The 17,694-nt window shown below is 38.7% G+C and overlaps 1 protein-coding gene across 3 annotated transcripts in view; it reads left to right on the forward strand.

Moving 5' to 3' along the window:
* CDK6 (cyclin dependent kinase 6) overlaps positions 1–17,694 on the forward strand; it is a 136,443-nt gene that overhangs the window by 52,406 nt on the left and 66,343 nt on the right. For all 3 annotated transcript variants that reach the window (XM_005518799.3, XM_014248523.2, XM_088064355.1), the window contains exon 4: positions 5,244–5,411. In XM_005518799.3, the coding sequence (XP_005518856.1) occupies positions 5,244–5,411 (168 nt within the window). The remainder of the gene's footprint in view (positions 1–5,243; positions 5,412–17,694) is intronic.

Here is a 17,694-nt window from a genome sequence, read left to right on the forward strand (position 1 = left end):
CTGTGATGCTTTTGTGGGCTGTTTTGTGTCACAACTGATTATATTTGTGGGTTTCCACTGACTCCACAAATACTCTATTTGGTATTAGGAACTCCTGTCGCTGTAAGAAAGGGCAACCTGCTTAAAGCTTTTTCCTTCTTCACATTGTAGCCAGTGGAGGAAAAGTAGGAGCTTCATATAATGAGCAGCCAGTCATAAGTGTATGTTACCTCAGGGTTCATGTCTTTTCTGAAGATGTATTACTCTTGGTGATTTACTTCAGGTTGCATCTCACTGTGTTCCCCTTTACCATCTAGCATCCATACTTTACCGTGGCAGTGGGTTAGCCTAGTCCATCACTCAAACTCACATCCAGGCACTCTCTAACTTCTTCTACCTCAGCTACAGAAAGCAGAGAGCAACAAAGAGCAAGAAATCTCATGGGCTGAGATAAGAGAGGAAGATTGCTTACCAAGCACTATTGTGGGCAAAATAGATTTATCCTGGGGAAAATCAACTTAGTCCAGTGCCAGTCAAGGTATATACTTGCTAGTTCAAGTGGTGGGCAAAAAATGGGCAGATTTTCAAATAACACCTTCTCCTGCCTTTTTCCAGGCTGTACATTACTTCTGACTCTCCCCAGCCCAAGCAGCATAGGAACAGCTCCTCTCTCTTGCTCCTTCCTCCTCACACTTTGTGCACTACCCTAGGTCATCTCCACAGGCTGCAGTTCCCTCAGGAGTATCTGCCTGCTCCATGAGCTGTAGGGTGGATAACTGCTCCACCGTGGACTACTTTTTCTTTCTCCTCTCATTTTCCTTCCTCCTCTGACCTTGGTGTTACCTGTGCAGTCTTACAGTCCTTTTGTTCTCTTCTCCTCTTTCCTTGCAGCCTTTTCTGCCCTTGACTATATCTTCATGGAGGCACCACCATCCTGGCCCAGCCGTGCACTGCGGTGGGTCCATCGGAGCCGGCTGCAGCTGAGCGTGTCTGGCAGGGCACAACCCCTGGTGTCCCCTGGCTGAGGGCCCTGCAGTCCTGGCTGCTGGTGCCTAGGCACTGACACTGAAAACAACTCCATAGGTTCTTTTGTCTTTGAGTAGATACTTGAATGTTTTGGTTGACAGCCATGCCATCCTCTTTTGGATTAGGCAGGCAGAATCCTCCAGAGAATCTGGCAGGTCTTAAACAAGCAGTAAGTTGTTGCAGATAATCGACAGATATTTTTGTTGGGAGTCAAGATGGTGGGTGACTCTTAAAGGATCAGAGCAGTATTTGAAGCCAATGGCTTGGAAGGGATTTATGGATCAGATGCTGGAGGAGGGTTAAGAGGGGTCAGTGAAGCGTAGAGTCAAGAGAGGATAGGACAAGGTAGAAACAAAAATGTATAGGAAATCAGGGCTTTGTGTTCCCTCTGCCTGAGTTGGGAAGTGTGAGCCATGAATATTGCCTTTGGCAGAGGCAGCAGAAGCAGCTGCTCAGCCTAGCCCAAGCCCAGCCCCATCCTCACTGATGACAGAGGAAGAATACGCAGGATATATTTCCGTGTGTTATTGAGACTCATGACATAATGTGGTGTCGCTTGAGAAGTTCATCATAATTTGGTCCTGACATTCAGAGCTGATAAATTCAGTAAATGTCAAACTGAGAAATCATTGTCAATACCTTATATGGTGGAACAAGCAAAGATGCAGCATTTCCATAATATATTTTACTTGTGTTTTCATTATGAGACTTTTACAAAATTGAAGCTACATATTTTCCTCTAAAGAAAGTGCACTTGTTCATAGCATCCCAAAATACCTCCGTTTTCAATTGAGTTACAAGTAAATATTTTATATTTGCACATAGATGACATTGAAAATGTAGCCTGACAAAGAAAAAAAAAATGTAAAGCTGTGATTGTCTGAAAGTAATTGCAGTGGGATAATGTGTGCATGTATCTTCAACTCGAGCAACAGCCAAATATCATAGGTTTTGTGATACCAGAGCACGTCAGAAATCTGTAATCTGAAGCAACAGGCACATACTGTCTTTGTTTGCAAACATACAATATCCAAAGAAGACTGATAGACATCAGTAAAGGTTTGATCATGACTCATTAGAGCTTGTTCCTTCAATCTCTTAAGGCACAAAGGTTCTTGTTTGTTGAATAGAATTGATTGTTTTTCAATTAATTTTTGAAATATGATTCTCTCTGTATTTCCAAAGTTTGGTATGCCTATCTACTGCAGAAAATTTCTCAGGAAAAAGCAGACGTGGAAAAAACAAATCCTTGAGGCACATGAAGACTCTCTTGCAGTTATTTTAGAACTTGGTAATTTAGATAATACTGGGTCACTAATAAAACTGGATGCATTTCCGTTAGATGAGTGAAATTATCCTGATTTAATTAGGTAGTGATCTGGCTTGTGCATGTTTACAGCCTTTATCCAATTTGCTAGCAAAGGTTAGTGTCTTCTGATGTTAGTTACAGTGTCAAAGAAAGCGCAGAGCCCAGACCCTGCCTTATGTTTCTTGCAAGTGGCTGACCAAGTGAATGAAATAATTTTCCAAAAGCAAGGCCTAATGGTTTTTGACTAGGCTTACGTGCAGCACAAGATTTTAATCTGCCGCATGTCTTATTCTGTATTTAAAGATGATAAGAATAAGCCTATGTCGTGATTTTGGCTTCTGCTCTTTCTCTGACTTGCTGAGAATTTAAAAACAGGGCAATAATGAATCACAAATAGCAAACAGTTATTTTACATCCAAATGCCCTTTACACACACTAAACTTTGGGCTGTTCTTCCAGATAAATTTGGACTGAAGTCTGTTACTACCTGTCATAGTAAGTAATAAGTGTAATCAACAGTCCAACCTGAATACTAGAAAACAGCTTATATGGACTAATCCTGAATTTCCTGGAAGATGAGATACAGCACTTTTTGCCGTCCAGTTGCTCTTCTTCCTTCTAATACCTTTTAAATTTACACTTTCCCAGTACACTTTTCTGCAGCACATTTTCTTTTTTGTGTGTGAAGAGCATTTCTGTAAATGATATTCATCTTTTGAGTCTGATGGGTAGAGAGGAAGATGTACCAGTTTCCATTTTCATGTATTTTCTTTTTTTACCTGTGGCTGGAAGAAGACTCTGAATTTAGAACCTGAAGATACTGCATGCAGCTTGAAATGAGCAGAGCAGAATTGTTATGCTGAGCTTGAGGAAGAAAGTTGAAACAAAGCCAGCATCAGTTGTTGGAAAAAATATTCTTGATATGTTTGGTAACTGCCTGAATGAGTTTACAGTTGACAAATGAATAGGATACATAACTGTCACCAAAAAGGGACTTACCAGGGTCTACTGACTAATACTTAAGTTCTTTAAATCATTTTCTTATTTGATACTATGTCAGCCTGGAACAAAAAAGAAAAAATGAGTCCAAATTCAGTGAAACAACTAAGTTCATATTTAACATCGCCATATGCCAAGATGTTGTTGGCATGTTCTTCACATCTGCAAGACTGATCCAAAGACTTCTGAGATTTGGTAAAAGTTAAAATGGCACAGAGTGACCAGATATGACATATATTAATTCTACTGATGACTGAAACTTTTGCAGAGCTGTAGCCCAAATTCTCACAAATTTCTGAGCTGCTAAGAAAAGCTGTATTTATACAAGAGGATTCAATATACTCTGTGTATTTCTTTTAAAGGTCCAAACTATATTATACCAGTGGTCAAAATTATCAGTTCCCCATTTTTTCTGGGGAAGCAAAGGAAATAAAAGGCATCAGCTAGCAGGAAATGGAGTTCTCAGTTCGCCACCTTCCTTCAGAGGCGATAATAATTTAATACTGTCACAGTGTCCATAATTTCATGGTAAAATGTCCATCATTGGGATCTTCAAATAAAAGCTGATTGCTTTGTGAGCTGGTTGTATACAGAAATGGCCTTTTTTTATCAGAGGTCAGGTGAGAGCTTCCAAACTTAATATCTATATATTTTATAGTACTTTATATATAAGTGATCAGGAAACATTACAAGAAAGTAATAATTTTGTATTAAATTATTTAGCAATATTTCTAAAGCCTATATTAAAAATGCATCCAACTTAACCAGTATTATCAAGCTGAATGTTTTGAGCTATTTTTACACCCATGTTCAGATAGAATTCCTTTCAGTAGTGTGCCTTGAATATTTACTTGCAACATGCCCGAGTCCATAGAGAAGAACAAAAGCAATCAACCTCAAGTTATCCTTCTTCCCTTTTCTTTTTCATGCCGTGCCCTTCTCCAAGATCATTTTGGTTGCTAACAACAGGATTGGAGGACACCCTGCTGCATGGATTATGGAAAGGGCATATGCCCCAGCATACACGGAACAGCAGTTTCATAAGCTCAAGTCAATTGCATGCAGAAAATAAGCTTCTTTATCCATTTTTTTTCTTCCTTGTTGCAGCATCTTCTTGTAACTACCTGTTCCACAAATACAATTTTCAAGTTGACAGTATCCTTCTAATTTGGAATGCAGGGGATTTCTAGTATTTGGTTTTGAGTCTGCTGGTTCATTCTTTTCACATTACTAAGATTGTCAAAACATGAGTACAGATAAAATAGTTTCTTCAGCTGTGGAAATGTCATGGAAAATTGTATCACTATAAGAAAACAGAAAGGAGAACCAGAATTATGATTCTTACACTGTTTTAGTGCTAAACTTCCATCTAAAGGTAGTTTCTATCCTATTCATTAAATGCTATACAGCAGGTTTTGACAAGTGAGCCTTTTCCCTCTATAACATTAAATAAAATTATATTTGTCATTTAAACAGTTTTTCTGTTTGAAACAGGTTTCTGTGCCTGTTAAAATAAATTTAAAAATTACACTTCACCACAGCAGGACAAAGCATAAGCTAGTGAGAATGCAAAGTAGCATGTGGTTTAAAGTTAAGAGCAAAAAACTGCTATGTATTTTTCTTTCTTGGACAGCATTCTTTTGAAGTTGTTCAGGGATTTAGAGACATACTTTTAAAGTATATTGATTAATCTTTATATAACTGTTAATCCATCTCAGATAATTAAACTAGAAACCATACATTAATTTGATAAGGACATTGGTCAATTCCATTTGTTCTAGCAACATCCTGTCCATTTTATATTAATAGTTGGTTTTATCTACTGTAATAGTATTTATTAAATTGGTTTTTCAGGTTATGACAGGGGATTTACTTGTTTGCCTGCCACCTTGTCTTGATAACTGCATATTGATTTCTTTTTTATATATAGGATATGATGCTTCAGCTGTTTCGGGGACTGGATTTTCTGCATTCTCATCGTGTGGTGCATCGGGATCTGAAACCCCAAAATATCCTTGTAACTAGCAATGGGCAGATAAAGCTAGCTGACTTTGGCCTTGCACGAATCTACAGTTTTCAAATGGCTCTTACCTCAGTGGTAAGTTTCTGAAGGCTTTTATTTTTCTGTTAAAATAGCAGTGTGAACCATGTCTACAGTTGAAGTTACTTGTGTCTCTGAAAACAATTGCTTTCCAGGCAGGATTGAAGTTGTGGTGATTGTGTTGTACAAGTAATCAGTTACTGACTGCTGGCTCTGAATTAAATTGTGACTGAGTGCAGAGAGATAAGTATGTGCTAGTTTTCTGAAACTCCCATCAGTCGAGCTTCTGTAGTGATACCGACTTCCTTTGTAAATTAAGTCAGACAGGTATGGTTAAAGTTTCTGAAGTACCATTTTAAGATAAAGCCCTTGCTGAATCCCGGGTATTTTGCCTGAAAAAAAACCCAGGTATTTGTGAAAATGCCATACCATCGCGCTCTGATTTTCCACCTCTGTGGATGTGCATTCGGTGCTTCCTTCCATATGTTAATGAATTATTCCAAATAGGGTTGTGCTGGAGGAAGCTCAAGCTTTCCTGACAGCCAAAATCACAGCTGTTTCCCAAGCCAGCTGTTAAAGGGCACCCCTAGTATCACCAGATTTCCTGCCAGTGTTGCCCCCCTCCCATCAGCTCTCCTGGTTATCCTTGGCTCAGACATGAGCTCACTTGCAGATTTAGCTCTCTCCTCCATTAATGCTGGAGAAACCCTGCCAGCTCCTTGCTTTTTGACCCCATTTCCACACTTGCTGGCCCTGCCCCCAGAATCAGCTGCTGTAACTTGGCACAGCATCACTGGAGCATATTGAGGAGCTGCCATGCTGTGTTCATATTGGGTATCTTTGGGATATGTTGCCTGCTCATGATTTTTTTTTTTTTTTGTTTCCTTTTTCTATTCTGAGTGTCCCAACTGCCATGACAGTAACTCTTATGATAAAGACAGAAAAGGCAGAACTGCTGAAAAGAGAAACTGAAAGGATACACTTTGCATTTTACATCATGTTGGTAGAAGCAATTCATTCTTATTATTAGTTTGTGCAAGGGTCTTCCCAGTTTTCCCATTGTGAAGTGATGTAACTATGGACATCTGGCTTCAGAGTGAATGAAGGGAGGAAGCAACAGAAAATTTTATCATCTTGCTAAACACAGGGAAGTATCCTTGCCACATAAAACATATGTAAACCTGTGTTTTAGGGCTAGTTTTTTTCATAGTCTGTAGGATGTAGTCTAATCCAAAGGTGGAAGAATCCGTCTGGTGAGATCAGGGAACATAGGTCATGTAACTCAAAGCAGAAGAAAATGAGAGAAAGATTCTTCCCAAATTGTTCTAACTTTGTTTCCCAACTACCAGTCAGCAGCAGCTTCAGTGAGTGTTTCTGTTAATGCGTAAAATCATTTAAGCTAAAACTGCAGAATGTTACAAGGTTTCCAGCAAGACATTTTTGAAAAGTTCTGCATGGAATGAGGAAAAAATACCTACAGAACTGAGCAGGAGTTTTTCCATGATCATGTAAGCCTTCTTAGGAAGGAAGTTCCAAAACCCAGAAATCTACCACAGCGAAAGAGGACATTGCCAGGATTGCTTTGTAATGTACATATGCCCAAGTATTTAATACTTGTGTGCTAGAGATCATGTGTTAAAACCCATGAGCTGGTACTCTTGGTGCTGCTGTGAACAAGAGGTGTTCAGCCTAAGGGATTATCCACATGCAAGTTTGTACTGTGTTCACATAACCATCCAAGTGTCATTGCAGCTAAGCTAAAAAGTATTAAAACAGTTGAATTATTTTGTGATCAAGGATAAATTAACTATATGGGCACAGACACAAGTAATGGCTTTCACACCTAAAACTTAGTGTGTTATTATTTTGTTTAAAAAAAACCCCCAAACCAGCCTCTCTAAGTTAAAAAACCTAATAGTTCAAAAGTTAAATTAAAAGTTAATAAATGTTTTAAAACAGTTTGCAACATCTTTGCAATAAACTTATGTCTGGATATGTGGGAAACTATAGGGGTGTGTTGCTTAGAATGTGATAAATGTGGTATGATTTTAAATGTCAGTCTTCGCTGCTCCTACAAAGTGATTGCAGGTTAGAAACTTTTATTAAATATGTCTTAGCTATCAGTTTTCCTCTTCTGGTTTTCTACCTTTGGTTAGTTGCTTAGGTGTGCAAACAGTGCTTTCTTTTTTACCTCCATTGAAACTTAATACAGGAAACACAGCTAAACAAAACAGCCCCAAACCCCCAAACTTCTGGTTTTCAAACATAAAGACATTCTTGAATTTACCATCCCTAAAATAGTCTTAATTGCAGTAATTCACCAGACAGTGAGTAAACCTTCATGGACTTCAGCAAGACCTGCTTGTTTTGAAGCATTTGCAGAAAAAAAAGGGTTGCATTATAAAAGGCAGAATATATCTATACATACATGAATTAATAAAAGTCACAGCTTTCAAAGATTTGCTTTGGATAGTGATAGTGCAGACAGCCCAGTGATAAAAAAGACTAACATTGTGATCAATACCAGGGCTCTGCAGCCTTTCCTTCAGAGGAGAAACTTTCTGCAAGATAAACTACAAGAATCATCTTCTGAAGTATCAGACCATTCCCAAGCTGTGTCCTCATTCATTTCTCACAAAGAAACTCTTCAGATGGGACAAAAAGAGCTTGCCATGAAAGTAGCCCAGTAAAAATGGATCCAGCCCAAGTGCTATGGGTGCTGCAAATAACTTCAAAGCAGTCTCTCTCTAACAGCCAGTTATTTACACAATGCTGAAGAAACCTTCTGGCAGACCAGTAGTCCAGGCATATTGCTGTCATTTAAAGAAACCTTGATATTTCTGTTAGGGAATGAGTAAAATATTCAAACTAATGTTATTCAGGCTGGGGAGGCAGGGTGGAGGTCACTGTTCCCAGCTGTGTTCCGTCTGAGACCTGATACGAATCTAAAATAAAAGCAGTAGAAGGAATGAGGTTGGCTGGGGGTATCTGAGATGGTGGATAACAGGGCATGCTTTTGGTTTTGTGCAAAGTTAGACTCTTTTCCAAGTGTTGGTCATGGCCCTTGGGGAAATTTTGAGTAGGCTTTGTGATAACAGAGAAGCTTCATAGGACAGAGGAGGTAGATTGATGTGACTGTAATTTTAGAGTTGGTTAGCAAAAAGCTAATGAGCTATCACATTTTTCTTGGTGCAGAAAAGTGGGCGCTCAGTTCTAACTTTTTCTGAGCAAAGGAGCAGTTTGGTGTCTGGAAAATCTGTAGTTGTATTATCTAAAAGTAATAATCTATTTATCTATTTCTGACGGCTTTTGACTGCATTACAGAAAGGAAATGAAGCTGAATCATGGCATACAAGAATGTTACGTGAGATAAGTGCATGCAGTTGTGATGAGAGCATCTAGGTGGAGCTGAGGCTATCCAGCTCTTAAAACCTGGCCTGCATCGGGATCTTGAATGAAACTGGCAAAATGTTTGTGTTTGTAACACGCTTACAATACTTTCTTTGAAAACATGTGTGCTTTACCTTAGATGTTAGCACTACTGAGGATTTTTTTCCCCCATGAAATGCCAACAAAATTGGTTTATGTCTTCCTTTTTAAAAAAACACCACTTGTTTTCAGATTTACCGAACACAGAAGGGAAGATACATCAATTTCACTGCTAATGCTGTAAGCTGTTGAGTACTAGACCTGACTAAATAGATTTTCTGAAAAGAGAGGACGCAAAATATTCTGCAGTTACTTTCAGTAAATAATTTTAGATTATGCTAGCATTTTATTTGATTCTTTCTTCAGGATAAAAACTTCCATCCATTTCTGGCAGTCACTTCAACGCAAATGGTTTACATGTCACATCATGCAAGAACTTGGATTTCATTTTGTTGGTATAGTAGCAAGGGAGCATAAAATAATTTTCACTAAAGGGACTTACTTTGTAAAAACAAATATGTAAGTTAGTTACAGCAACAAAAACAGCACCCAAAAAATGACAGAAAAGCTCTCTTCTAAAGAGGAATGAGTGCTTCTCTGTTTCCTTCCCACTGTCGCATTGTGATTTTTCAGTAAATGCTCCCCCTTAGTAAATAATGTAAAATTAGATGTTTGTCTGAGGCAATATGATTGATAAGAACCCAGACAAATAAATTTTTTTATTTTTCCTTGTTTTTTGTCATTTTTCCCTCTTTTTTTATGGCCATCTCTTTGAGTCTCTTGCAGTGTAGCTTTAACCAGAGATCCATTGAGGATCCCTAAATGGACCTGATTCAGCAATCTATTTAAAGCTCGCAGTTACCATCAGACATCACAGGAAACCTATGGAAATTAGGCAACCACCTGCCACTGGTTAAACTAAGTGTTAAAGAGTGTCCTAATGAAATCAGTACAGATCAGTACAGTGATACTTGATTTTATCTCGTGCATGATTGAAGAAGCTCATAACTCTTCCCCCTCTGACAGGCAGAAGTTGCACTGTTTTGGTCTGCCCTTCACTGTTATGAGGAAGCACATCACCTGAGATCTGAGCCCTTGTCTCCAGGTCTTTCATTGTGGTGCATTTGAAAATGAGACACATACAGCCAGTGGATCAAAATATGTGGGTTTGAGCTGTCAGTCAGTGCTGCTGCTGAGAGTTTGTGGCTATTTAGAAGTGCAGTAAGATCAAAATTGTTGTCTTATTTAAGGAAAATCCATCTTCCCTACTAATACATAGTTCTGCATAAAAAGTCCATGTGTCTGGCTTTGTGAAAAAATTAGTGAATTTTTCTGATATTTTAACATCTGGTGGGATCTTTATTGCATCCTCCCAACATCCTCTAGGAAGGTTATTTCCATCACATAAAATAAGTCATTTATCTCTGGAGTCATCTTAAGAACAAAAATCATTATGGGCACATTGACTGTAAGGTCTGCAGATGACTAAAAACATTCTAAGATATATTTATGATGACTTGACTCAGATAAGATGTTCGCTAAGAATACTCAGATTTATATGGAAATATCAATGACAAAACAGATCGTTCAAAGGCACAATATTAATCAAAGGGCAGTATGGAAATGCACATTAACAAAATTAGGAAATTAGAACTTCCTTACTCATCTACATTCTAATCATATGATAATTTTCAAAACCAACTTAATTTTTGTTGCCTATCATAAGAACCTTTAACTTTTTAAGGCTTCCTTGGAAGAGCTGTACTAGCTGCTCTCACAGAGCAGAGGATTTATGACAAAGTTGTTACCTCTAGAGACATGTTCTAGAAATAATCTACAGGTGCTGTCTCACAGCATAAGTAGATGCAACCTTTCTACTGCTGCTGAAAGGGTGGCTTTTTGACTGCACATTTCCATCACTTCCCTTTCTTTGGCATTAGTAATTGCTCCCTTGCAGTCTGACTGAAAATGAGCCCTCTATAAAGTAGTTACTAATTTTCAGGTGGCTTAGTAGATGCAAATCACTGCGTGGCCACATGACTGAAAGCACTGACACGCAGGAGAGGGTGAGCAGAAAGATGGGGTCATCCACTCCCTAGACACCACCAGCTTCGATTTGTTGGAGTCAGCTAGGAAACCACATCTGAAGTGTTCAGCTGAGGCCTCAAATAACTAAAGTAACTCAAAGGCAGAAATGTTTTTCAAAACCTTGCAGCTGATGCTGATTTATGCTGTTCTGAAGGTGTTAAGTGAACCAGTCAGCTGCTTCATTTAAGGCTATTACTGTATCTGACTGTAACAAAACTTCTAAGGGCATCTGTATCAGTGTTTGAAGTATTTTTTTGCCCGCACAGTGCCAAGACCTGCATTCGGTGCTCTGTGCTGTTCCTCTGCAGCTGATGCCAGGACTTACCCTTGAGACCTGTCAGGAATGCAGAGAATGCAGCTCTCTGCTCTGATTCAGACCCAGGTTTATCATGAACCATAAAAAGCCTATCTTTTAATCTTTCAAAGAAAGTAAATTATTTCACAGTAAACAAGCAAATTGGCTTCACATGAGAATATTTTCTGTGCCCTTTTCCAGCAAACCCCTTTCCAGAGCTGCAGACACTAGGATATATGATCTGTGAGAAGAGAGGTTGTCCACACTGATCTGAACATGTTTTGCAGCCCTGCAGCTGCAGCAGTGCAAGCCTGCAGAATAAATTTACCTCATCCTGATGAAAAAAAAGGGGAAGAAGCACAGCTTTGAGCGCAGTTTATATCAGAACAAAGGAAGTTTCTGCTGGGCTGGACCAAAAGTTGACTATGTGCTCTATCAAAGAGTAATGTTTAAGAGAGGATGCTTAGGAGAGAGAGAAGAAACAGCTTTCAGCAATCAGAAATAAAGCAATTTCCAATGCTGGAGCTTGTATCTAGATCATTGTCTATAAAAATTATTGAAGTATCCATCTTTTCATAACCTAATCTTTGAACCATTTCTACTCTGGGCTACAGTTAACTTCAGCACTGTGAGAAAAGCTTTTTATTTTGTTTTAAATCTGGCACCTAATATTACTTAGGTTCCTCTTAATTCTGCTTTTGTGAGGCATTGCCTTTTCACCTCAGGGTGAAATTTGGTGTTATTTTGCAACAGCACAGTTCCATTGCTGCAAGAAAAATGGACTCGGTGGAAATAGGCCTTCACATGTTGATGTTTTTTTCTCTTCTCTTCTCTTCTCTTCTCTTCTCTTCTCTTCTCTTCTCTTCTCTTCTCTTCTCTTCTCTTCTCTTCTCTTCTCTTCTCTTCTCTTCTCTTCTCTTCTCTTCTCTTCTCTTCTCTTCTCTTCTCTTCTCTTCTCTTCTCTTCTCTTCTCTTCTCTTCTCTTCTCTTCTCTTCTCTTCTCTTCTCTTCTCTTCTCTTCTCTTCTCTTCTCTTCTCTTCTCTTCTCTTCTCTTCTCTTCTCTTCTCTTCTCTTCTCTTCTCTTCTCTTCTCTCTTTCTCCTCTTCTCCTTCATAAGATACAGTAGATGTTAGTAATGGTACAGTACTGCATTAGAGGTTTCAAAGAAATTTCTGGTGAACAGAGTGTAGTATGTAGAACTGACTTTATAAGGAACAGGCTGTGCTTAGTCTGCTAAAAAAATCAGGGCAGAGGTTGTAAAAGGGAGAAAGGAAGGGAGAAAATTCCTACTGCATATTTTCTCTATATTATAAAAGTGCATCCTGCTTTTGTGTGACCATACTTCTGTCTCCTGTTTTCAGACGTAAAAATATGTGGTGTATTTCCCCCACCCAGTGATTTACATCTTCTTTGTACTATTTTTCTGTTGATTTAAGTGGCTCTGTTTTTACATCTACTCCCAGAGATAATTGAGTGGGTTGGATTGTAAAAACAATTTGATTGTTTGACAAGGTCTCTCCCTGTGTATTTACAAAACTCTTCCCACATAATTTCAAACCATCCTGAAATACTAAAATACAGCCTCAGGTTATGCTCTTAGCAGAGCGCACTGAATAAGCAGGCATGGGCCTGTTTGGTACTTGAACGTGAGACATCCAAAGAAAGAGGAGCAGACCAAATAGCATGCTGTCCTTGGAGCTCCTGCTAATGCAGAGTGAAGGCAGGTGTCTGTACAGTGCTGACAGAAATGCTCTTAGGGCTTAATGTCTAATAAAAATGAATAGTTGGCACTTTTTTGCAGTGGCAGGGAAGTCACTGTAAATGTTCTCTTCACACTGGCCAAAGTCCTGCTGTAGAAGGCATTTCTAATTGAGAATTCCCTTGTAAAGGTACAGCCCAGGAAATCCTCCTTGCCTAACAGTGTTTAGTACTTGTTTGGCATAGCTGGTATGGAATTCTTGAGCTCAAAAGGAGAGGAGCTGAGAAATCATCTAGTCCAGTGAAACAAGTAAGATTGTTCTCTGATGGATTTCTAATGTTTTGCCCATAACTTTAATGTGCCCAGAAAATAGGGTTTCCATCACTTCCCATGGGAGCCTGTTCCAAAACATCTATATACTCACTTTCAGAAAGTTTCCTTGGTGTCCAGCCTGCAATGTCCCGTTCTTAATTTAACTCCATTATATTCCTTGTTATTGTATGCTAAATGGTAGCAGATGACCAATGAATTGTAGTTGTATTAAAGAAGTCAGTTAGCTATGGCTGGAATGCATTCATCCTTGCAAAATGTGGTAAGATACCTCATTTGATAAATAGTGGAGGTATATTAGCCAGGAGGGAGCATGGCAAATTTCTGTGATACAAATTGGCAAATTTTGATAACTGTGGTAGTCAGTTACAGTTCCATATCTCTGTTTTTGCCCCTTCAAGATTTGATGTGCATTATATAGTCAGCTTTTTCAGAAATGAACTTCATGAGCTGCACTTGTTGTGGAAACAGCCGTCAGCAGGCCAGAGGGATTGGCATAAATGTCAAAGCCAAATTCATTTTCCAAAGAAAGAAATCACGGAACTTTATTAAGAGGAGACAGAGCAAATAATGGAGGTGGTCTTCAAAACCAAAGGAGGCTACAGTTTAAATAAGGGCTATGAAAGAATAATAAATTAAAATGAAATGGAAAAGAGAAACCCCCCACTAAAGAGGCAAAAATACAACCTGAAAATTTCTCAGGTAGGAATGGAAGATGATCTGAAAGCAAGAACTGAATCCTTGTTGGGACAGCAAGTTGAAAAAGTCCAGATGGAGTGAGAAGTCTGGTTGCAGTGTTCCCCACCTGGAAATGGGATGAACGAGTCACATCAATGAATGACAGCCAACCTGGTCTGACCTTCCATGAAACACGGGATGCCAGAAAAGCTTGGATAAACTTGGAAGCAGCTAATAAAAATAACCTTCAAAAAGGACTTGAGCAGAAGAAACAGCCCATGCAAGTAAGCAGGAACATAAACACCTGGACCTAAAAATGACCCCATCAGGAGACTGTTTATAATTTTGTTACTTTTTGTGCATCCTGTAGACTTATATTTTCCTAGCTCAAATAATAGAAATCCCTGAAAATCCCAGGGAAGCTTATTTCAGCATTGTACACTACATGTATGGTGAGGAAAAGGAACAGAAAGGAGACTTCTGTTGGTGGTTCAGAATTTATACCTGGCCTCAGCTGCTTAGGTCCACTATAAGGCCATGGTATAATATGTGAAGGACAGCCATCAATCCAAGCAGGCATGGATACTGAAAGCTTCAGAGAGGAAGAAGAGAGAGACACCCAAGGACACTTGAATTCTTACAACACACAGATACCACAGATGCTGACAGTGATGGGGGTTTTGTAATCAAGGTAAAGCAAAGAAGCCAAAAGGACTCTGGGGATCTGTAAGATTTGCCATGGAGATAGAATATTTTCTTACTGAAAGGAATCAGAAGATGATACAGTTACAACAGAATCTGCTTCTCTGAAACTCCAGAACAATTCTGTGTTTAAAAGACAATGGAAAAAGAGATTCTGATCAGATAAACTACATTTGTTTGTAAGTTGTAAAAATACTATGGTTTATAAAACAGGAAAAAGTCACATAAGTGCCAAGATTAAGAAATAATTCAGTTAAATATAATTGTCACAAAAGATGACTACAGAATGCTTTTCAAAAGTAGAAAACCAGCCAGGACATCTTAGTATATATCACAAACTCCCAGTATAGTTCAGTAAATTGCATCTGACTGGAAGTCAGACCTTGGAGGTACAAGCAGGGGCTTAACTTTTTGTGTAAGTCTGTCAGAGGAGTAGCAGTAGTTAAAATTGATCTAATAAAATACTGGTTCTATGAAATACGCAAAACTGTCATAGAGTGTTACTGAATGAGACATGCTAAAAAATTAAGCAGGAGATTTGAAAATAAAACTTCTGAGGGTTCAAAAATGCACAAAGTTGTTGTCTGCTGCAAAAGTCCATAGAATTCAACTGTAAATCAGAACAACTAAAGGAGCAGATAAATTAACCATTGCATTGGATTTTGCTATTTCTGTAATGAATGGAAGGAAAACTTGTTCTACAGAATGTAATCTATGAAAATACCCATTAAATTTGTGATCAGCATGGAAGAGCTGATCTGTGGATAATTCGTTTGCAGTCAGCAAGTTGTTATGTTCTCCAGGGCAACTATCGCAATGACATCGGCATCTTGGTAGTAGCTTTCCAGTAAAGTAGAAAAAAATAATTTAAAAATTGAATGACTGCATACTATTTGAAGACTCAGTACATTTTTGCTTTTAAAGTTGAGTGATTTGGAACAGGATCAGAGTTTTCATCATTTACTGGGCTTGAGTGACAAAGAACAAATGATAAAACCCCAAAACAAACTAGCAGTAAGAAACATGAGCAATTAATCTACTAAGCACAGAAACAGGAGAAAACTGATGCAAAAAAAAAAGGAGGGACACAGCCACCTGCAAGTTCATCCTGACTGAGTTCTGAGATCATGTGGATTTAAACGAGCAATAACAAGAGTAGGGACTTTCTGCTTAGGAAGCAGGAGATATTTTTTGATTTAACAATGATATTGGTTGTACCATGTGGGCCCCATGCAAGATTGTAACCATGGAAACCTGCCATGTAAACAGCTAGTTCATTGTTCACCAGCAGGAAAGAAGAAATAAGTTTTGAAGAAATATGTAGAAAAAGAGATGTGCTTTCAGCTAGTTCTTGGGTTTTACCCTTAGCCATGATTCTGAAATGACTGCGCCATATTTTTTATGGCTATTATCATCCAAAATTAATAACCTTATATTAAAAGAATTGTTTATTACAGTGAATGAATAATACCCTTAATGATGTACTACTTGCTTTTCGTCTTAACTATTATAAGTATATAGTGTCAAGCAAGTCCAAAGGATGGGGGGAAAACTATACTATCAACAAAACTCAGGAGGCAATTCAGAGCAGGAGTTCCTTGGCTGGGACAGGAGCAGTTGAGTACCTTGTGGAAAAGACAGCCCACAGTATTTTTTTCTCCTGCACTGAACAGATTCTTCTGTTATGCTTAGGGTAAATGACCTGGTTTTGGAAGAAACATTTATAAGAGCTTTATTCCTAGCACAAAGGATCTGAAAAAGCATATATTTTGTTCTGCAGAACAGCAGGAAAAATGCTTAGTGAACAGTGAAATGCTTCCAAAAGAGGTCTTTTACTTTGCACACACAATCTGACTGGGGGAGTTTCCACTGAAGACAAACTTGCAGCTCTACAGAACTGTCAGCTCCACTGCCACTCATCTGTACTGGACATTAAAGAACATTTATTTATGCATTTCAAGATTGCAAAATTATTTGAGCTAAAAAGCTGTGTAAGTTACCAAGAGTCAAAGTTTTTGATTTCCAGTGCTGGATATTAGTTCTTTATGAGTCCTTCTCCTTTCACCTATCACTTTTCAAAACCCTTTCTGAACTGTTTCTGTTCATACTGGGTACAAATCCTAGAGCTTACAGTTCCATGGAAGTATTGACTCAGAAACACCATAGGTTTGGATGATGATCGTATCTTATGCCACTCAACAAAATCCAGACATTCAGACTTGTGTAAGTCTCGGCAGTATCTTTTCTGTAATTTGTATGAGAGAAGGTTTGAGGACAGGACAGACTGAGTACCTTGGTGAAGTTCTGATTGCAAGTGCAACACTAAGTGGAACCATGAAAGATCTATTGGCAAAAAAAATACATGCATAAAAGAAATTTATATTCTCTTATCATGTAGTTTACAGAAGGATGGATGTTTATGGCTTATCCAGTGGGGCAGCTGGAATGATCCTCTGATCTATGAGAAGCTTTCAGACAAGAGCATTATGATATGTGAGATGAAAAGTTTTTTGGCATTTGGAATTTAAAATCGTCTTCGGATAACATGGTGATGATAGCAGATGGTATTAGTCTGGAAGTTAAAGATGAGGTACAGGATCTACAAGGAGTGTGGAGAAACATCAGGTGATAACTACAGGTATCAGTGAAAGAAGGATTCAGCTATGCTTGTTAAACTGTTCCACATTTTTGGACTGGGAAATCCTTTCTTAACCTAGAAGAAGAATTTTATTCAGTGGAGGGCAGGGAGAAAATGGCAAACAAGTGCAGAACAGGTGTGCCATGGTTGTACAGCCACTAAGTAGCTTCCCAGAGAACAGATCCAACTTGCTACTGTATCGCTGAGAGCCACAGTGAAGCAGGCAGCTACTGATGTGTTTGGAGCTCGGAGCAGGGAAGCCAATCCCACCAGCAGTGCTAGATGGTAGCCCTAGGCAATTTTTTCAGACAGCTGAAGGCACGCAAAGCAAGGAACCAAGAGACCCGACAGTAACAGACTGTAATTGTAATGAATTCGTTCTTCACTAGTTGTGGGATCCCAGGCAAGCTGCACACAAACCATAAGGGAAAACTTTGGTCAAGAATCTGCAGTTTTGAAGCTTTTCATACAAAACAAGAG

This window comes from Pseudopodoces humilis, chromosome 1, assembly GCF_049639895.1.
Source record: "Pseudopodoces humilis isolate 2021_Gansu_Grassland_sample_001 chromosome 1, ASM4963989v1, whole genome shotgun sequence".
NCBI classification, from domain to species: domain Eukaryota; kingdom Metazoa; phylum Chordata; class Aves; order Passeriformes; family Paridae; genus Pseudopodoces; species Pseudopodoces humilis.